At 36.6% G+C, this 22,773-nt stretch overlaps 1 protein-coding gene and 1 long non-coding RNA gene across 4 annotated transcripts in view; one reads left to right on the top strand and one right to left on the bottom strand.

Moving 5' to 3' along the window:
* Positions 1-8,965, bottom strand: part of tacc1 (transforming, acidic coiled-coil containing protein 1) — a 29,312-nt gene extending 20,347 nt beyond the window's left edge. The window contains exon 1 of one of the 2 annotated variants that reach the window (XM_077242939.1): positions 8,668-8,965. In XM_077242939.1, coding sequence (XP_077099054.1) covers positions 8,668-8,732 — 65 coding nt within the window. In that variant the 5' untranslated portion in view covers positions 8,733-8,965. Of the gene's footprint in view, positions 1-601; positions 1,417-8,667 lie in introns of those variants that run through there. The other variant, XM_077242938.1, reaches the window with a different exon arrangement.
* On the top strand, positions 1,825-3,482 carry LOC143750088 (uncharacterized). Of its 2 annotated transcripts, XR_013207107.1 has the most exons (4): positions 1,825-2,030; positions 2,285-2,485; positions 2,661-2,886; positions 3,163-3,482. It is a non-coding gene; the product is annotated as an uncharacterized LOC143750088 (long non-coding RNA). The 2 variants fall into 2 exon arrangements; XR_013207106.1 differs by lacking the exon at positions 3,163-3,482 and having other exon boundaries at positions 2,661-3,119.
* Positions 8,966-22,773: the final 13,808 nt, after the last annotated feature.

The raw sequence follows: 22,773 nt of genomic DNA, 5'->3' as shown, positions 1-22,773 counted from the left end.
GAAAGTGCTAAGAAAAACTGTTATCTACTAGCAAAGGAAATTAGCCATGACACAGTTGGGGGTTGGGAGAGGAGAACGGCTAAATTCTGATCTTTATCTAACCATAGGGACACATTAGACTAACAGCTAGAACCTAAGCCATGCACACTTCCTAAGGAAATCCCCAAATGATGCTGAAAACACCCACAAACACACTGAGTACACACATACAGTTGAGCAAACGTTTACATGCCACTTTCCCCAACCACGACAAGAGCACCAACAGACATGGACATTCAGAGCCTCTGATCTCTGGCTGCTTTGAACCATGTGGCCGACTGCTAAGCCATGCCTGTCTGCACAGCATTCAGAACAGTTAACACCATCATCTGACTCAAACAGGTGACTCTGAAGGCAGTTTTTCTAAGGTTGGCCTCCACTGCTGATATTGGGCTCATTTTCAAGGTAAGAACTTGATATAAGAGCATTATAAAGAAACAGATATCCCACACTTCCTCTCTCAAAAGAAACCTCACACCCTTACTTCATATAAATCCATATATCACATCCTCAGAGTCATTTTCTTTCTCACGCTGGGAAGTTTACAAGGTTCTAGACTTGCCTGCAGCCATGAGACCTTTCGTCGTCCTCTTGATCTCCTGCCATAGCCACTCGCATCTTTTCATTGAGGGTTTCGTCGTCCATACCCGAATCGGTCTCACCTTCTTCCTCCCCTCCTCCTCTAACGGCTGACCAGGTCCATTTGGCCCACTGCACTGGTGACAGCCAAGACATCTTCAACCTCTTACTGGTGTTACGCCAAGCGTCTACTGGAACACCTTGTGGGCGAATCCAAACAAATGAGTCAGTCTCTCTTTGCTTCTTTTTCTCTCTTACAGATGTTTTTTTCTCAGCGGAGGGCAACGCTTCACGTGGTCTTGAAGTTGAGCTTCATGTTTTTGTCGCAGAAGCCTCACTGCTTCCTTCCTCTTACGTGACTGTTGATGTTGAGTTCTCTCCTGGCTTCCCCTATCTCAGTGCAGCTGAGTAACGAAGAGTTTGCAGTCTCCTTTCCCTCGCAGAATACCACAGCAAAGATCAGCTGGCTTCCAGATAACTCCCCCGTCCACCTCTCCTTTTCAGGATCAGACTACTGAGAAGAAACTAATGGGGGGAGGAGAATAGAGAGTGCCTGTATCTCTGGTCCAGCTGATCTGGGGCCCCCTGTGGAACAGAAATGGTAGCTTCCAAATCAGAACTGCCTCTCTCTCTCATGAAAAGCAGAAGAAGGGAACACAACCGAGGCTGAAGGGAAGGGAGAGAGGGGCTCCGTGGTTTCGGTAGGGAGACTGTGGAATGCAGAGCTGAGCTCCTCCTCAGTCTTTTTTCCATTAACCATCTCTAGCCTTGAGCTCCGGTTCACAACCAGGGAAACCTGTTCTTTCACTTGTCCTTTCACACACACACATTGCTTAGCAGAATGCCAGGGGAAGTCAGCGTTCCCATGACTAATCTGTCCTTAAACCGAAATCTTTTTACAAAGGTAAAATGACCACAATATAATCTATAAAAAAGTCAGGAGCTTGCCTTTAAAACACCTAAAACACAAAATAAAGGGTTCCAACACGACCAAAGCACACTCGGTGTCCACATTACATAATCTTAATCAGGATAAAACCATGCTCAAGGATTTAGTTGATGGATACAAAACCAAGCATCTCCATTTTACACCACAACCACATCCTTTGATCACTGTCAACAGTCTAAAAATATAACCCCAGTGAGGCTGTGTTGCTGGTCGTTGCCATCACAAAGTCTACCCACACAACCAGAGTAACAGTTTTTGAAGCCATCACTCGAATTAGCTTTGACAAAATGTCCTGAGCAATGATAATGTGAGTGCTAAGATAATGAATAAGATAATGAACTCAAATCCTTATGAAACCAGATGTTCCTCCATGGCTCGGGGTAACTTATATAACTGATGGATATTGAGAAGATGGGTCATTCCACATCAGAGGTCTGCAGATATTTCAGGCAGAATTCATTTGGTGAGACACAGTAAACTGAGGAAACAGAAACCATTTCGGAAACCTGTATGATATTAGCAGAATTGCTAATGCTAATTACGAAATGAATGCATATTTTATCAAGGTTTAGGTTTTTCTAAGAAGCTTGGGAGTGAATTTTAACATACATTGCTAGCCATGTTACTAACATTCGTTTGTAATTGAGTGCATCATTTTTTGGTGACTGAATAATCACAGAAAAACTAGAGTTGGTTTTCATTGGTTTTTCCTTATAGGAGACCACCCATATACGTTATATACGTTTGTGAGGTTTTAATTCCACATGCTCAGGATATGAAGTTCAGGGGGACTTTACGAGGAGGTCTCACATTTCAAACACAACGAAAACTTGGCAAGAGACACCCCAGAAGCGGGAATAAAAGAAAACACACAACATAAAAGAAAAACAGGCCAATGGAGAAAGTGCTTCTTAAAAAGTAAGAGAAAAGTTGCTCTCTTGCCTCAAAACAATGACTGGGCACACGCCTCAGAACATTTTCAGTTAACAAGATGTTAAGAAAACTAAACAGACCTAAATATGATGGTTTCTCAGACAGTTCTGGTTCAAGAGAAAAGTCCTAAGGGAGTGTGCGTCTGTGCTTCTAATTACAGATTCCACATTTGCAGACTCGAACAGACTGAAGTGGGCTAGTTGAAGCTCTGTGTTTGGATCCACAATAGCCTGTGACTGAACGCCACAATTGGGACTCAAAGAAAGACAAAATTCCCTTGTTTGTAACAAAGTAGTCTCTAAAAGAGATGAAAAATGTGAAGAATTCCAATCAGTTTGTTCTGGGTGCTCCCTGGGCGACACCTGACATTGATTTACAGAATGAAGGTACAGTGATCTTTACATGTGATTGTCCAGTGAAGCGCAACTTTTTAAAACCCACTTCCACCAAACACAAAAGTACCGTTTTGAGACGAGTTTCCAACACATGGGATTTTCATAATCCTTTAAAGTTTTGCTATGTTGAAATACCTTTGTTGCACATGATTCTATTAGAGAAGCAACCCAAAAAGGTTTTCTTCTATACTATGTGATATGATATGTGTTTAGTTCAAAGACTTTAAGGGGAATTTGACTAATCAACACTAGCTATTTTTTGTTCAGGCTACTTTTATTTCTTGAACAGCTGCTATGGCCTATGATCTTGTGATGTCAGGCCAGCTTAACACATCATAACAATGACACTCACAGACAACCTTCAGAGCATCATATTCCTGTGTTCAGTGCCAGACTCTGCACGAGATCTCCTAAGCTCCCAGCATCCAATCTTGCTTGAGTGTGAATGATGACATCTGCTACTAGGGAGACTTCACTGTGTTAGATAAGACTATATATGCAGTTGTGATTTTTGTGTCATCACAAAATGTATGTAACTGCACTGTAAAAAAATATTGTTGGTTTAACTTTAAAAAGTAATTTACCTAGTTGTCTTCAAATTTTGAGTTAATTGAAATTAAAACTTTAAGTTAATACAATGAAGGAGATGGGTTTAATATATAGAAACACAACAATATGTTATCTGAACCACATTAAATATTTAAGTTGATTTGACAAAATAAAAAAAGTGTGCAGGACTTCAAATATTTTTCAAGAACATTTGAAAAAAGCATAATTTATGGTGGGAGGATGCCTTCAAAAAGCAAAGCTTTCCGAATTACTCAGCCTTAAAGGAAATATTAGATCTACATACAGTAAGAGAACATGAGATGTAATAAAAACAGGCAGACAGAACTACACTGAGAACATGAATATTACATAAACAATCTTCACTAATGTGAGAAATAGCAGTATATCAGAACTGAGCTCACGCCTCCAGAACAACCTCACACAGCTACACTTCATTGTGTACTAACAGGCACTAAAATAGGTCAATCAGCAAACACTTCACATTTCCAGAAAAGACTGAAACATGATGGACAATAGTCGCCTATCCAATAGGCTTTTTATGAAGCCATATCTATTTGCAGCTGAGCAATAATCATTGTTATTTTTACTGAAGTCACAAGGCAGGGAGAACAGCTGTCCAAAAACAATTCACATGAGAAAAAACACTCCCTTCAAAGTAAGGGTGTATCTCAACATGAGAGGTTTTGGTTATTACAATCCAACATTATCCGTTTGCTATGGTATAAGTGAGCATAAGTGGAACATTAGCAATCATTTATTTTTTTTAACAATTTGAGGGGTTTTTTAACAGTTATCCAAACTGTTGGGTGATATAAACAAAGATGCAATGTTGAAAAGATGACAAAGTTCCAAAATTATTCGATAGACTGAATTCTAGAGAATTTTCTATTGACTGCAAATTGGTGTGTTTGAGAATATTAAAGAACTATAATCCTATAAACACTGCAGTCAATCCAAAGGCCTTGCACGCCTTAGTCTAAAGTCACAGAGCCACCTTGTGGTAAAAAATTTAACTACTAATAAAACTACAAGAAGTGTATTCAGAAAAGGGAACTACTGTATATCAATATCATCCCTGTATAGCCTATATTCTTAATGAGTTAAATGATTCTTAAGAAATGGAACATGTTTCACAACTTTAACAGACATTAGTATTTAAAATTCCATACACTTCCATAACGTTGAAAATAATCAAAAGATGCTTAATTTTTAATGGTTATATATTTAAATAATAATAATAATTGTGCTTAAATTTTGTGTGTTGTGACCATGATCCATCAATACCGTCGCACAAACTGTAAAGTAATTATTTTGGATTTTTAGATAATTTGCTTCTTTTTATGTAGGTCCATAAGTGTTTTAACTAGCCAGGATGGTAAAAAATACAAAGAAATTAAGGTATTGGCATTTTTAACTTCATTAAAAGTAAAAGAATCTAACCAAAAATGTACTTGCCTGAATGTAAAAATGTTTTCATATATATAATTTAAAAAGATTTAAACTAATAAAAAATATTGTAAAAGCTGAAACAAATAACAGAAAAGTTGTTACCTGTAACTATTATGAGCTTAAATATTCTACTTTGCCGATAATGGAAAAGAGCATACAATAGCCCACATTTAAATCATTTGAAGTTTTGAACAAATCATTTCAGAAAATATTTTGAGAAGCTGTAAAAAAAAAGCACATTGGCTACATCTGCTGGTCAAATGTGGGAGTTAATTCTTAAATATTTAAAATATCATAACAGACCTAAAATAACTTCTGCTTTATATTATGTTTTCAATAGTATAGCTTATATTCTATAATTAAAGCTTTAATTATAGTTGGTAAGCTTTGTTTTTAAATACATTTTATTTAGTAAGGATGCATTATATTGATCCCTATTACACTTGTGGTGTTCCAGGTCAAAAACGACCGGCCTACAAAAATAGCGTATAAATCACTCGTTATGCTATAGCCTACTATCACCTAATATAAGCTTATTTCACGCAGCCGTTATATTGAAATCGAAAGCGAGGCTCCGGTGGGAAGAACCCCGGAAGTACAGATAAACAACAATGCCTTGGACTACCAACCTGAAGCTGCTGCCGGGATTTACACTAATGGATGTTAATATCCAAAATAGGATTCGTTCCTGCTTCTTTTTTTACTTTCTGAAAAAAAAAGAGAAAAAAAAGAAAGAGAAAAAAAAATATAGGCTATATATATATATATATATATATATATATATATATATATATATATATATATATATATATATAAATGAATTTCACTGTATAGTCTAAAGTATGAAAGAAATGTATGTAAATTTTTAGAATAACTAATTTCTACATTAAACAACCATACGCCATCGCATTCGCGACTCTCCTATGATCAAAGGCGGCTCCGGTTTTCTTCCAACCGGAGCCTCGCTTTCGATTTCAAAATAATGGCTGCTTGAAATAAGCGTAGGCTATTGGATTCAATCTTTTTGTCAACTTGTTCTCTTTCAATTAAGACAGGTTTTATATTTATATTTTCATCTTATTAATCGTAGGCCTCATTTATCTGAGAGCAGGCATCTCATTTTTATATTAACAGTATTATTAAATAAAATATGAAAACAATGTGCAGTGTTGATCACGCTATTGTTAGTCTACTTTAATGTTTCACAAGGAAGTTTGTTTTGAAAAACTTTTATTTTGTACAAAATGGCACAAAGTTAAACTTGTGGTGTTCCCGGTCAAAAATGGACGGCCATTGAAAGTGAATGGGAGAGAACGGGAACGCATTAATAAATTATCGAGACAGAACATGCTAATCAATGATTTGAAGACAACTAGACATAAGCTACATAAATTCATCCACTTACCATTAAGAAATGATGTCTACAAGTTGTCACTTCTTTCTTTAGTCTCTCCATCTTTGTCTGTCTCCGGTTTGATTTGAACATAAAAGGCTAAAAGTTTTTGAATTTTTCAGTGCATGTTTGTGTGAGGTAATCGAAGCTGCGAAGAACAAGCTGTTGAAGCTCCGCCCTCTGTGCCGGGAGCAGCAGCTCATTTGCATTTAAAGGGAAACACACGCGTTTTTGCTCACCCTCAAAAAATGACAATTTTAACATGCTATATAAAAATATCTGTGGGTTATTTTGAGCTAAAACTTCACATACACACTCTGGGGACATCAAAGACTTATTTTACATCTTGTGAAAAGGGGTTTATACCATCCCTTTAAGGATCATGTGACACTGAAGACTGTTTTGTAATGATGCTGAAAAATCAGCTTTGCATCTCAGGGATAAATTACATTTTTAAAAAATCTATTTTAAATTATAATAATGTTTTACAATATGTTCTTATTTTGTATATTTTAATTCAATAAAAGTCTTTTTGAGGCATGTCAGTAGGCTACTACTCCCACGTATGTATCATCACGCTCCAGCACACATGAAGTAATACATCACAATACAGAAACTCAACACAAATGTACCATTGTCCATAGATGTGCAGCCTTAATCACATGCATGAATGCAGAATATAATTTCAGTGCTGACCCTCTGACCTAAAACCAGCAACTCGACCCCCTCCAAAACATTCATCAGAGGACCTCCTTATTACCAATCCATATAAAACGACAGGAATGTTTCTTTGAACAGACAGTCTCTCTTTATCTAACAAAAGCTCTAACAGTACTAACTTCAAAATGACTACTTATAAACAATAACTATGGCATTTTTGACCTGCAGTCTGGGAAAATGGTAACATTGATTCAAGTGTCCTTCTAAGAAGCGCTCCAAAATGGAAAAGCTATTTTTAGGGTGTGTGTTTGTACAACAAGCAGTGCAAAGCATGAAAACATGACAAAAATATCTAGTAACGCTTCACAATAAGGTCTAATTTCTAAACATTAGTTAATGCATTAGCTAACAATCTAAAATTAACAAAATACTTTTTTAAAGCATCATGCTTGTTAATGTTAAAATGAAATGTTTCATTGTTCACAGTGAATTAATGTTAACAAATACAACTTTTGATTTCTAAATAAGATTAATAAATGTCTGGAGGGAAAATACTATGGAAGTCAATGGGTGCCGTCAACGGTTTGATTACCGACATTCGTTAAAATATCTTCTTTTGTGTTCAGCAGAAGAGAGAAACTCATACAGGTTTGGAACAACATGAGGGTGAGTAAATGATGACAGTTTTTTTTGGGTGAACTATCCCTTTAATGTTAACAAAAGAAACCTTATTGTAAAAGTGTTCATGAAAACTTTCAGTCACCCAATCCTTACCGACACGATCTGCCACAGTTCCTGTAAATTGAACCTAATCAGATGCGTCGTGTCAGATTTTCTAATCCAAATGCAATTTATTAAACACAAACTCAATGAACTAGGGTCAAATAAGGAGAATTTCCCACAAAACACCACATATTATGCTGTAAGTTTAGTGCATTACAATACATACAACCTGAACCTGAAGAGGTTATGAATCATCCATACATTTGAATATGCAAATATGCTACACAAATTACACCACATGCCAAACTGAGCTGACCAACTCATTCAATATGAGTTAAACTAATCTAACCCTCAAGATGAACTGATGACAAGCTGACATGCCATTTTTACACCTTTACAACCCACTATAGATGGTGATGCAATCGGTCATAACATAAGTTTAATGGATGGTCTTTAGGATATAAACAAATGCCAGCCTACCACTTCAGACACTTTACAAAAACACTTCCAATACAGCTGACATGCCATATGTAATCGCACTCACAGTAGCAACTTGCTAAATAAAATATGTTTAAATATAGGCTAGACTGTAAAAACTGTAAAGACTGTAAAAAAATGCTCTGAAAAATCAAACAAAGCATTGCGTTAATTTCTAAAAAGGTTTGTGACTGAAGCCTGAAACTCTGTTTTATGCAAGCCCTCAATATAAAAAGACACCTTTTAACCCCTTCAGTTCCCAGAATTCATTTTACTCCATGAGAAACTTCACCAGCATGATGACCACACCTTGCTGTCACATCGGGAAGTGCATATGACACAGTAATACTGACATAATGTCTAAACAGGTGAAATATTAACAGGGTTTTACAGCACATTTACATGATTATGCATGATACGTCACGCCTTCTTAAAGTACGTATCAACATAGCATGAATCTATCATATGAATTTAAAATATGAAATACAAGTGAAACTTACATGCTAATGCTCTTCTCCTTTAGGGAGTTTGACCCATTGCCCTTCTTGCTTTGGGATCCCCCCATGATTTTGGTCTGTTTACAGCGTATATATATATAAATATATTTTTAAGGTGGCCCTAGCAGGTGGAGTTGGCTCATCTTGGCTCCTGTCCGACAGTTAGTCATACAGCCCAGTGCTACAGCAGTGACGGTGCAAAGTGTGTCAGAAATGCTGAAACACTGCTTGTTTCTACACTGCTCGCCCCTCCTACCTCAGCACACACACACACTCCTACAGTAGCTACAGTAGCACATGACCTCTAAACACACACACATTAGCTGTCAGTCAGATATGGGAGATTCCGCGGAACGCTGGTAGGGAGGGATACGCGCCAGGCATCCATCCCGACAGGTTTATCTTATTGTGTTCTGAATGGACCTGAATTGATGATCTAAAGTGATCATGTTTTTCTGCACAAGTAACAACATGTGGACTTGGACAAAGTTCAGTTAACAACTCATTCTTGTAAATGTTGCTGCGATCTCCTGAGGCAGTCTAATTAAGGTTCAACTTCATATGTGGGTCGAATATGATTAGCTGTTCTTTTTTTAGACCATATCGAGGTAAAAAATGACGTGATATGATGTTCTAAAAAAAGGCAGAGTGCAGATAAGAGTAAGAACAGCAGTGCTTGTGGTGATAGGGTTGTTTTTTAAGGGAGTAACTTTTCAAAATTTAAAACTGTTAGAATTTACTCACTCGTGTCATTCCAAACTTGTATGACTTTCTTTCTTCTGTGGAACATAAAAGAAGATATTTCGAAGAATGTTCACGCTGCTCTTTTCCACACAATGGAAGTAGATGGGGACTGGGGTTGTCAAGTTCATAAAAGCACAATACGAGTATCATAAAAGTAGTCCATATGAACTGAATTTCAAGTCTTTTAAATCAGTCATACAATAACTCTGAATGGGGAACAGACTAATGTTTAAGTCATAATTCACTTAACATCTTACCTTCATTATCCGTGGGTCATTATTAAGATTCATCGTATATGGAAAACAGCAGCGTGGACATCCTGCCTTACATGTTTGTGTTCCACTGAAGTATGTTTCAAAATACACGTGGGTGACTAAATTATGATTGATTTTGATTTATAGTTGAACTGTTCCTTTAAGATCTGGACTGACGTCGGAGTAGTTAACCTTGTGGGCAGCGCTCCAACTTTTAGCACAACTGCGCCTCAGGTAACACAAGTTTGATTCCTGGCTCGAGGTCCTGTTCCTCTCTCTCCCACCCAGTACTTTCCTGTCTGATCTCTACACTAAAAAGGCCACAAAAATCTGCTTAAAAAATAGATCTGGACAGATATGCAAACGCATTTAGTTATAATAAGTCAATTTTCTTCATGCAAAGTCTACGATTTACACACAGAAAATGCTTTCAGTCTTGAGTGCGTTCACAAGCTGTACATATTAAGGCACAACTTTGACTGGCTAATTCATATCTCTTTATGACATAAAGTCAGAATATCAAAACAACGTCTGCAGCTCCAATAAACAGATGGAGCAAAGGTGATATTTCATTAGCTTAACTGAATATAGCATCTTCCTATTAGTGAACTAAATAAGGTAAATTATGTACCTTTAAAAGTTGTTACAGGACCTTAAACTGCTTATAATTTAGGGTAAAAGCTTCAGGCAAAAAAAGAAGTAAACCCTTTAAGTTCAAATCAAGGTTTCTCTCACATATACCTGACACATTTTTACCCACATTTACAGATCTCACACTACGCTGATACTGTCTGAACACTGAACTTTTCTGAACTGATGTTGTTCTGAGATACATGTGGTTGGCTGGTTTCAAAGCAATAGTATTCAAAAAGCCTCAGTATTCAAAAATCAGCTGAAGACACACCTCTTCCCGAAGGCATTTAAACCACTCCACAACATTAAACCAAGGCGCGAACACACATACACACACACACTCTGGACATACTACATTCGCCATGTTGTCATTATCATGTGACCTACCAGTCAATTGCGTCGTTTCATTGTCATTCATAAATCCTCTCACGTGGCCTCATGGGATAGTAAAGTGTCCATCGTATGCACACTTCAGAATCTCACCGGAAATACTAGCCTAGGTCATCTGGGTACTTTTTGCCTACACTTTTATGAGTACTGTGAATTCGGACATACTTCTTTTGTCACATACTGTTTTTTGCCCACTATATAGTTGGGAAGTATGTGATTTCAAATGCAGCCTCTTCTTTGCTTTTCATATATCTGACTGCAAAGGCTTCTCGACAAGAAAAATGTAGGACGGGACTTTTGTTCATTGGGAATTGATTGATTGGTTGAATGGTCGTGGTTTGCTATTGGTCGATCTCATGTGAGTGACAGGGTGTCCTGCCCTTGCGCCAGTATAAACGTCATCAGTGGGGCTTGACATTAAAGGGATAGTTCACCCAAAAATGAAAATTCTGTCAGTATTTACTCGCCCTCATGTTGCTCCAACCCCATAAGACCTTTGTTCATCTTCGGAACACGAATTAAGATATTTTTGATGAAATCTGAGAGCTGGATCACTCCTCCATACTCCTCCATAGGCTTCTTCAGGGATTGAAACTTGCCAGCCCCGAAAAGTCATTAAAGACATCGTTAAAATAGTCCAAGTGACTACAGTGGCTCAATCTTAAGTTTATCAAACGACGAGAATACTTTTTGTGCGCAAAAAACAAACAAAAATAACGACTTTATTTCAACTATTCATTTCCTACTCTTTGGGCCTCTAGTCAGTTACGTTAGTGTGATTGCGTAGAGCTACGTCACACGTAGGCTTACTATTGGCCGACGCAGGCCATTTGTGTGATGCGTGTGACGTACAACAAAAGAAGCTTACGCCATTATACTAGTGAAGTGACTCGAGGCCCACAGATAAGGAAATGAGTTGAAATAAAGTCGTTATTTTTGTCTGTTTTTGGACACAAAAAGTATTCTCGTCGTTTGATAAACTTAAGATTGACCCACTGTAGTCACTTGGACTATTTTAACATTGTCTTTAATAACTTTTCGGGGCTGGCAAGATTCAATCCCTTGAGAAGCCTGTACTAGTGTGGAGGAGTGATCCAGCTCTCAGATTTCATCAAAAATATCTTAATTCGTGTTCCCGAAGATGAACGAAGGTCTTACGGGGTTGGAACAACATGAGGGTTAGTAAATACTGACAGAATTTTCATTTTTGGGTGAACTATCCCTTTAACACCCACCAAATGTGGGTGGATTTCAGCAGTGGAGTGTAACGCAGTCACTCCTACTAGCACCGTTGGCGGTTTGAATTGTATATATAATAAATACAATTTTCAATTGTAGTCTTTTAAAAAGGCATCTTAAATAATAAACTAAGTGCAATGTAGTGTTGTCAAAAATATTGATTTTTCGATTCATATAGATACCGAAATATTCCAAACGCTTCAAATACTCATTTCCGCAGAATAGATACACGATACCAGCTGTGCTTTCTCTCTCTCTAATCTCTCCAACGGCGAGTTATTTAGAAATCACACAAACCCGCCTCCCCTCACTCTCTTCTTTAATTTGCTCCGGATGAATATTGTTGGTGTTACAGGGCTTACATTTCGGCATGGGATTGCGCGTATTGCGCATAATTTTACGTATTCCAGCAGATTTTGATTCAGACATAAGGCCGCCTCTCAGTACTAAATTGAGTTCATTTTCACTGGTTATTGCGCTTAAACAGTAAAATAATGTCAAAATGCTGGTCTTCGTGAGTTTTCACGTAAACAGAGTCAGTTATGTTTTAAAGGGGACGTAACATGAAAATCTGACTTTTTCCGTGTTTAAGTGCTAAATTTGGTCCCCTGTGCATCTACCAACCCTGAAAGGGTGAAAAGTGACAACCCAGTAACTTTGTTTTGGTAAGTCTTTCTCTGCTAGCATGTCAAAAATTAAGCCGATCTGATTTCGCTCCCCTTCTGAAGTAGGAAGTACTGTATCCACTAACCATTCAGCAGCTCATTTGCATTTAAAGGGACACACACAAAAACAGCGCGATCTTGGTCACACCCAAAAAGGGGCAACTTTGACAAGCTATAATAAATGATCTGTGGGGAATTCTGAGCTGAAATTTCAGACACATTCTGGGCACACCATATATATATTTTCCCCCTTTTCACAAGATGTATTATAAGTCACCTTTAAGTGGACATAAACAGTTGTGAAAGAAAATGCAGTAACAGGCTGCTGTCACTGTCTTAAAGTGACAGCAGCCTAATATATCTGCTGCCAAATTATGAGATCATATGTGACCCGATCTGGCAAAATGAGTCGGAAGTCGCAACGTTCCATTTTAAGATATGGTCCGATTATGTGGAAAAACAATGAAATAATATAATGTTTTTGTGTGCTAATTTCAAAGAACAGACATTCAAAAATAATCAAAGACATTCAAAGTTTCGTTGTCCAGATAATTGAGTAAAGGTATTTAAATTAATATTAAAATCGCTGGAAATGAACATGGCTTTTCTCAACTCCTATCTCACTTCTGAGCATTTCCCGGGTATCCCCTGAATCGTCACTATCTCTGCTCCAAAAAGCTTAGAAATGTACACAAATGGAGGCGTGGCCAAGATGGCGAGCGAGACACACGCATTTTCTGTGCTTAAAAACTAACTTTCTTTTTACGCCATATGAACAACGATAACGTTCATAGTTTAATGGTGTGCAGTCTTAATTTGTGAGACATAGCGAGGAAACGGTCTTACGCTTCGAGTTTTACTTTAATTTTTTTGTATTTGATACATTCCTTTACGCAATGGCGGAGAAAAGGCCTGCAAAGAGCAAAGATAAAACCGTGTCTGGGTGCTCAAAGGATTCTCCTGATCAGACGACTATGCACTCATATGTACGGAAAGGTGACGATTGTCTTATACCCCTGCCCGAATCTGAGCCTTGCACCCCAGATTCTAAGAGAAGTCGGCCTGTACCCACACTCGGGGAGGTACAAGATAATTTCGTCAAGATATTAGTGGAGAAGATGACTCAGAATACAGCTGTTCTCAATCAAGAAATACAGCAAAATCGAGAGTGTGTTAATTCTTTGAAGGAGGCTACAGAACTTCTTTTTCAAGAATTGAAGGATGTAAAGGCAGTCATCTCCAATATGAAAACGATGGGTGAAGATCACCAGAAACGGATAACTGAACTGGAGGACAAGCTCAATGATACGGAAAGGTACCAAAGACGATGGAACTTGAGGCTGTATTGACTGGCTGAACAAGAAGGCGAGGATGTTAAAATCCGGGTGGTTGAAGTCTGCCGCTCTGTCATCCCGGAAAATGAGGAAGCCTGTCAACAGCACATTGATGTCAGCCACAGGGTTGGCAGAAAGAGTGTGGAGAAGATTCGTCCAGTTATCACTAGGTTCGTAGCTAGATCAACAAGAGATCTCATTTGGAAGAACGCCAGAGGATCGGAATATTTGAGCTCGAGGAAGTTGCGGTTTGGGGAAGACCTGACGACAAAGGATAAGGAGGCTCATAACAAACTGTGGCCGCAAATCGATGCTGCGCGCAAAGAGGGGAAAAGAGCTTTTTATGTGGGAGCTAAAGCAATTATCGATGGAAAAGAAGTTCGAGTGTAATGTACAATAGCTGCTTGCTACGCTGTACGTGATGGTTAATCACCATCTCTGTTTGAGATATTCATAGTTAAGCTCTTTTTTGCTTTGTCTATGAGAGCGTAGGACTAGTAGATAATTTACATTATTATGTTTCACATTTTTTGATAGATTTCTTTAAATGTACACAAGGGACTGGTTGACTTTATTTTTTTATTTTTTTTTTAGTTATGTTGTTCTACGGCGTTTAATGTTCCTTTCATTGCTCGTTTCTGTGTGCAATGTCATTATGTTTATATTCGTTTAATGTGAGGGGTATTCGTGACATGTTGAAAAGAAAAACTATTTTTCTATATCTTAAAAAATTCAAGGCCGATTTTTATTTTTTGCAAGAGACGCACGCTTTAGGATCTGACTACAAGTTTTGGAGGAATCAATGGGGAGATGATCTTTGGCTGTCCTATGGAAGCAGTAACTCTGCAGGTGTTGCGATTTTAAGAGGAATGTTTAAAGGGAAAATACTGAAAAGTAATGTACACTCATTTGGAAGATGGATAATTTTGATAGTTGAGATAGATGATAATATTGTTATTTTAGGAAACATTTATGGTTATAATAATAAAGCTGAGAATCAGACTTTGTTGCAGAGTTTTGAAGAGGAGATTTCAGGGATGTTGTCAACATTTTCTAATGCTAATTTGGTTTTGGGTGGAGATTGGAACACCATCAGTGACCCCTTGTTGGACTGTCTGCCTCCACGACAGGTTAGACAGGATTCGTTTTCTTATATTAGCGACTTATGTTTGCATCTTAATTGTCTTGATGAATGGAGAGATAGGAATCCTAGTAACGTTGAGTTTACATGGAGTAATAAGGATGGCTCCAGACAGTCCAGAATTGACTTTTGGCTACTGTCTAAAGAACTAGCACAGAAGGTTAAGGAAATTGATATAACACCTTCCATTCTTAATGACCATAAAATGATTCATGTCATGTTTGGTTTTGATAGTTTGGCTGAAAAAAGATCTGGGTTTAATTATTGGAAGTTAAATAACTCTCTCCTTGGAAATGAACAATTTCAGAAAGATGTTAAAAAATATTATAAAGGAGTCTTATAGTAAGGCAAATGCTTCTAAAGTGTTTGGGAAACATTGGGAAATTTATGAAGTATTCAGTAAGAAAGTTTGCTATCAGGTTTGGAAAAGAATTGGCCAGAGCCAGAAGGGTTAAAGAGGATTCCATCATTAAACATATTATTCTTATATATGAAAAACATAGTTTATCTCAAATAGATAAAGACTTTTAAGTTAGTTAAATTACAATTAGAATTGGATCAAATATTTGAGAATAAGCCAAAAGGAGCATTTGTGAGGATAAGGCGTAAATGGTTGGAAGAGGGAGAAAAGAACTCAAAATATTTTTTTAATCTCGAAAAGAGAAATACTGATTTGTCCTCTCTTAAAAGACTTTTTATTGGTGCTAAAGTCTCAACTGACTCAAATGAGATCTCTCAGTTTGTAACCAATTTTTATAAAAAAATTATACACAAAAGATGAAGATATTGGAGGCGCAGGGATTTTTTTTGGAAAATATTCAAATTAATTCTACAGTAATAGATGAAGATTCAAAACATTTTTGTGATAGGGAAATAACACCAGATTAAATTCATAAAAACATTGCTAAATTGAAGAATAAAAAATCACCGGGTAATGACGGTTTAACCGCCGAATTTTATAAAACCTTTCTAGACGATCTTTCTGAGTTCCTTTTATAAGTTTTTCAGGAAATATTGGAAACTGAGAAAATGCTGCCTACTATGAATCAGAGTTTAATAACCCTTATTCCAAAGTCGGGTAAAGATCCACTTAGAATTGAAAATTAGAGGCCCATATCTTTAATTAATAATGATACTAAATTGTTATCGTCCATATTTGCAGAGAGGCTGAAACTTTGTCTGGATATAATTATTGATGACTGCCAGTCTGGCTTTATGCGTGGCAGATATATTGGAAATAATATTCGTCTAATTTTGGACCTAATTGATTATAATTTCTTAATTCAGGATGAAAGTTATATATTATTCATTGATTATTATAAAGCCTTTGACTCTGTGGATCATGCGTTCTTGATGGGTTTTTTTGGCTTTGGTAACAATTTTATTAGAGCAATTCGTACAATGTATAGTGATTGTAATACTTCTATTAAATTGCCTTTTGGAACAACTCCCAGATTTAACATATCTCGAGGTGTTAAACAAGGGGACCCTATAGCTCCTTTCTTATTTTTATTGGTTATGCAAGTGTTGTGCCTTCATGTAAAAAATAACCCATTTCAAGGTATTTGTTTATTTGACAAGGAAATAAAATGTTCACAGCTTGCTGATGATACTACCATATTTTTGAGAAGTGACAAAGAAATAAATGCAGCACTTAGGTGTTTAGATATGTTTTCGTCTGTCTCTGGCTTAATTATAAATATTAATAAATGTGAATTGTTCCCTTTGAAAGACGTGGAATTGTGTGGAATACCAGTTAAAAACCAAACTTCTTATTTGGGGATCAAAATATGTAAAAATCAAAAGGAAAGAATTGACATAAATTATCCTCCATTAATTGATAAAGTGCAAAAGAAATGTAATATGTGGTTAATAAGAGATTTATCTTTGACCGGTAGAATATTGCTGTGAAAGGCTGAAGGGTTGTCTAGATTATCTTATACAGCAATGGTTTTAGATGCTCCAAACTCAATTATTAGGCAAGTTAATACGAAAATGTACAATTTTATTTGGAAGAATAGGCCACATTCATTAAATAAAGGTATATTAGGCAATTTATTTCATCAAGGTGGTTTAAATGCCATTGACTTTGAAGTTTCTAATACTGTCTTTAAAATTAAATGGATCTAATAACAAATTGTGGTATTATATTCCAAATCAAATTTTTAACCAAATTGGAGGTATTAAGTTTCTCCTCAGTTGCAACTTTGATATTGATAAAGTCCCTACTAAGCTATCTAACTTTCACAGGCAGGCTCTGTTATCCTGGATGCTGGCATACAAACACAATTTATCTCCCCATAGATGTTTGATATGGAATAATAAAGATATTAAATATAAGAATAAAACACTTTTCTTGGAATATTGGTTCAGAAACAATATTTTATTAGTGACACAGTTGCTTCGTCATGATGGTCACTTGCTTTATTCTGGATAAATTCATACTGCCGATATCTGCAAAGGATTATGCAGAGATTTTGATGCAATACCTTCTGGTCTTCTTCAGTTGCTGCGCTCTGCTAATGCTGTTGATTTGAATATAACTATTGATTTTTATTTGAGGTTAGAGGGTATAAGTATTGTTGATAAAAAATGCAACAATAATTTCATCAGAAAGGTTTGTTGTTCATTTAGAATTCCTCCAGCTAAAAGTTTCTGGAATTCACTTTTTCAGGATATTAAGTGGGAGGAGGTTTTTCTGGTTTCCAGGAAATACTGTGTCATTAATAAGATTCGTGAGGTTTCATTTAAAATTATTCATGGTATTTATCCAGTTAATCAGGTCATAAAAAGATTTAAGAAAGATATTGACTTGAAATGTCTATTATGTAATTTAAATGATGAGACTATCTGTCATCTTTTTTTAAAATTGTATTTGTACTAAATTGTTTTGGTGTGACTTTAAGATATTTTTTTAAGGAGATTTCTGGAATTGACAATATTTTGGAGGATAAGGATATAATATCTTTTTATGATAAGCCTCTAGAAAAGAAAATTGGTTTTGTCCTTAATTTGTTTATTATTTTAGGTAAATATCACATTCATAAATGTTGATGGGCAAAAACTGCACCTAGTTTTATACAATTTAAATTTGAGATTTGTCGGTACCTTAAAACATTGGAGGGTGTAAGGAACACCAAGGCAAAAAAGACTATAGACTGTTGTAAAGCCTTGAAATGTTATCCTTTTTAAGGGCCTTTGTATTATTTTGTAATTAAAGAAATGGATTTGATTCAATACCCCTATGTATATAGTTGTTCACATTTATGTTGTATTGTTCCTTTGTATTATTGTATTATTAATTGTATTTTTTTTATTATTATTATTGTATGTTTTGTTATTGAATAAAGCGTTAAAAAAAAGAAGAAGAAAAAAAAGAAGAAATGTACACAAATGCGGATAATTTGTCGATGGGAAGCCGTTTCGACTGACTGGCACGCGATTGGTCCAGCCACCCTCCTGCAGCGAGCGCTGTGTAAACAAGCTAGCAGATCTCCTCAGAAAGATTAAATATTATTAATTTGAGAAATGTCGCTCTCAAAAGAGAGCAAAGTTGCCAAAATGTCATCAAGCCCCCTGGCCATTACAAAAACACTGAGTCCGCGTTTTTTTTTGTAAGCGTTTTTTCGTATTGATTCGGTGGCGCCGAATTGTCAAAACACCAATCAAACTGCTTGCTACGGATGCGAAAAACTTACGATTTTTTTTAATATAACGGATGAAAGTTTCGTAGACAGTGTGCAAGCGTGATTGACATAACGTGAGGTCGATTTTTTTTTTACGTGCGAAAATTTCGGATGAGAGTCTGCAATGCCCTATCTTTACAAAATCCGTGAGTTTTGACCAAAACCGCCAGTTGAGAAAGTAAGTTGTCCCTCTCCCTGCCTAGCTTTGAAGAAAATAGCTGAAAGGTGATTTTAATGTCAAATTTGTATCTGAGTGAAGTGTTTACTGTATGGATGTGATGTGAGTAAGTGCAAATGTTGAATGAGTGTAGATATTTATCTTCAAGGAGAATCCATTACAATGTGTTTGATTAACCCAATATTTAACTGTTGGTATCTCCGTTATGAATTAGTTACACTGTTATTGTCAACTAGCCTACACAATGATATGATTGCATAGACTAGCATTATTTGATCTCTGTTTCCCTCTCTCTCTCTCTCTCTCTCTCTCTCTCTCTCTCTCTCTCTCTCTCACACTCTCTCACACTCTCTCTCACACACACACACACACACACACACACACACACACACACACACACACACACACACACACACACACACACACACACACACACACACCCTGTCTCTCAAGCAAAAATGTACCTCTGTTCAATCTTTCTGATTTTAGTAAATTTTTGTAAAAGGTACCTTTCAATTATTTATTCAAATAAAAACTTTAAAATAATTTGAGCTTCAGCCTGGTTTAATAGCATTTATAGGCCTATATATATGTATGTATATATATATATATATATATATATATATATATATATTAATGTCTTTGGTCAAATTAAGCTGTGAAATAAATAGTTTATCCCTTTAAATGCAATTGGATTTTGAAAGATATCAACAAAAAACGGGCAAAAAAAAAAGCTATTTTCTCAGGTTTTCAATTGGAAAAAGAGGACAGACGACCATAATTCAAATGTGTATATCTTTACAACCATTCAAGGTATGACTTTACCCAGGATATCATTTGAAAGCTTATGGCCTCGTCTGTCCATTAATACCAAAATCTCAATTTTGAAATTTGGGTCACTGTGACTAATTTTGCTGGATCAGGTCACATATTAAAAAAATATGTATATGGCAGTTTTTCCCCATAATATCGATGTCAAATTTATGGCCAGTGAATATAGTCGGTAGTAACCCTGGAAAAAGTGAAATTGTGTGCATGGATAAACCATTTATAGCCTAATAAACAGCCAAAATGTAAAAAAAAAAATGAATCGAAGCTGGACATTGTTGAGGTAAACAGATTTGGCTCTTGGTTTGCACTCATGTCATATAATTACTTTGACACCTCAGACCGAACCTCTATGAATTAGGATGTGCATGTATTTCCAGAAGCTTTTAGTAAAGTATAGTAAGGACACAATCTGTTAAAGACTGCCCTCTTGCGGTGTTGGAGTGCAAATAGACAAAGAATGCATGATGCCAGAACATGAAGCATACATGAAAAGACAATTTCTGCTTCACTCAGATGACCCCAAATTGTAACCACATAAAGATAACCATTTTTAAAGTTCTTCAGAAAATAATAACCTGCTGAAGAAAATTCAAATATCAGACAGCTGCTGTGTCTCATTTTAAAGCTGCAGGGGTCGCATTTGTTGGCAGCAATTTTTTATGCTTCACTAGGAATAAGTCAAATTTATAATGGTTTCTTTTCTGAAATCAGACATTCTTGATGACGTATGTGGCCAAAGGAGCCGCAGCTAGCTTACATGTATTTACATAGTTGCCATGCAGCAAGCAGAACAAGAACTAGAGCGTGCGGAACATGAGAAATTCTCTTCAGTCGGGTCTCAGTGAATTGTATCTACACTCTTTTCAGAGGCACAGATCCATGAGTGATCTCAGCCTGTGAAACTTCCCATTGTTGACTTAACATATTTCCACATCCTTCTTCCACAAGGGACGATTACATATTCCACTGCACACTGTAGAGGTCCAGATCCAAGTATCTGAACATGAATTCAGAAGACTAAAAGTGTTTCACCCTCCAGCATTTTAACTCAACTGATGGGCACAAGACTCCACACTTCCAAGCAATTGAGAGTTTTTTTAGGTGTGACCTCACCCTTCAGCCTCAAGAAACTTGGAAATACCAGAAAGAAAAAGAAAACCAAGCCAAGATGACGCAATCTACATGCAAAGTATTTTGAGCCAGCTGGTCACTTAGTTGTTTCCTGACAACCACAAGCCAGGCATTTATAATTTTATATTTTTTTTAAAATACCGATTTTGACATCTTGATTCAGTGCCTCTGCATTGTGAAAAACATCTGCCAACAGTGAGTCTTTCTACAAATGGGAGGGTCTCTGATTAAAGCTTTTCGAATGTGGGCAGTTTGGGGACTTGTATGTCTTTCTTTGTATGAGTCCAGAGAGTGAACTGACCTTTGCTTTGGTGGATGAAACAGAGACACACTTACAGTACTGACTTCAATGTAGAGGTCAGTTTTCTCATGTTGTTAAAACATGTTACTGACTTGATAATGAGAAAATGCAGCTCTCCATTTCCTTCGGCATGGCTCACATAAAGTTTCCAACCCTGATCATCAAAGATGATGTGGGTATTTACGTTTCCATGATTTAGTCAACCATGTGACGAAAGGAACGCAGGACTTTAACCAGGATTATAAAATTTGTGCACTGATGTGTGTAAGTCACATTAACTAAGTGGGGACCATATAACAAGGGGATCATGGCATACTTGTGAAAACAACAGCACCCTTTTGAGAGACAACATTATGGCCAAGTTTGTATTAGATTTTTAAAAATAGAAAAAAGGATGACTTAAGTTTTGCCTAAAAGACATGCATTGGTTAAGAAAACAAACATGTTCCTATGGAAGACTATAAAGCATTCTTATATAAAATATTTAGCCCAGAACAAAGTGTCTATAGGCCCATATGAGAAACAATAAGAATAGCATTTGAATAAATTAACAACTAGAGACTAAATTAAGTGACTGAACCGGTGAACCCCTTAATCTCCTTATCAGAAAATAATACGTATTTAAACATTCCATCGATGTTTAATATAATGTTGTAGGCTAAATATAATAATGATGATGATTTAAAAAAAAAAAAGTCTGTCATTACTTGCCTCCAGGACCGAGTTTGGATACTCTGGCCCTGCTAAACAAAGAGCAAAATGCTTTTGCGATTTGGCATCATCAATTATTGGAAGTAGGACTCATAGAGTATCCCGCGAATCGATTATTTAAATTTAATTTAATTAACTAGTTTAAAATATATATATTTCGCCTTTTTACGGCATGCACGTAATATGCTCCAAATGTCACTGACTATCTCTGGTTTACGATCAGATTACTTGACAGGTTCTGATTCATGAAAAGATTCTCCTCAAAAGAGCGAGGCGTTCAAATGTTGAAAAGAGAACCTTCTCAAATTAACGGTTTTATCCATATGGACTGCTATGTAACTGTTGAGAGTTTGTTCGACTGAGAGCAAATCCAAAATTTTGTTCTGACCATAGACTGTAAAAAAGGTTCTGACAGGCGAACTATTCTGACTCGTGAGGAGCGTGAATAAACTCGAGTGCGCGTTCATGTCAAGCAGTTTTAATTCCCCTCCAGATAAGAAAAAATGACACATTTCTGTAACATTCTTGCAGCATATCTCACCTTTTATATGAAGTTTTTTTCACAGGCTGGGCATCTTCATGCAAACTTCGTTTTTCAAGTCTTCTTAATAAATAGTTTGAATATTCTCAACTAGCGGAACTTCTACATTTAAAGAGACGGACTCGTAAATCCTGACGGCAGTAATGCTGTTGTGTTCATTGGCTGTGTGTGGACCTCTTGGCGGAGGATGGGAGGGCAGTTCATGACTCAGTATGGAAAGAGGATGTTTTGTAATGTGTGGCGCACTATTCCAGATGGATAAATGGGAAATGAACGAACTTCCCGGTGGTTATGATCTGAATTCTGCCTTAAAGACACAGTGCTAGTATC

This window comes from Siphateles boraxobius, unplaced genomic scaffold (genome assembly GCF_051911475.1).
Source record: "Siphateles boraxobius isolate OS27281-9 unplaced genomic scaffold, OSU_SipBor_1 25, whole genome shotgun sequence".
In the NCBI taxonomy this organism is placed as follows: Eukaryota; Metazoa; Chordata; class Actinopteri; order Cypriniformes; family Leuciscidae; genus Siphateles; species Siphateles boraxobius.
The sequence above is the reverse complement of the archived record's forward strand: the minus strand, read 5'-3'. Positions and strand labels throughout refer to the sequence as shown.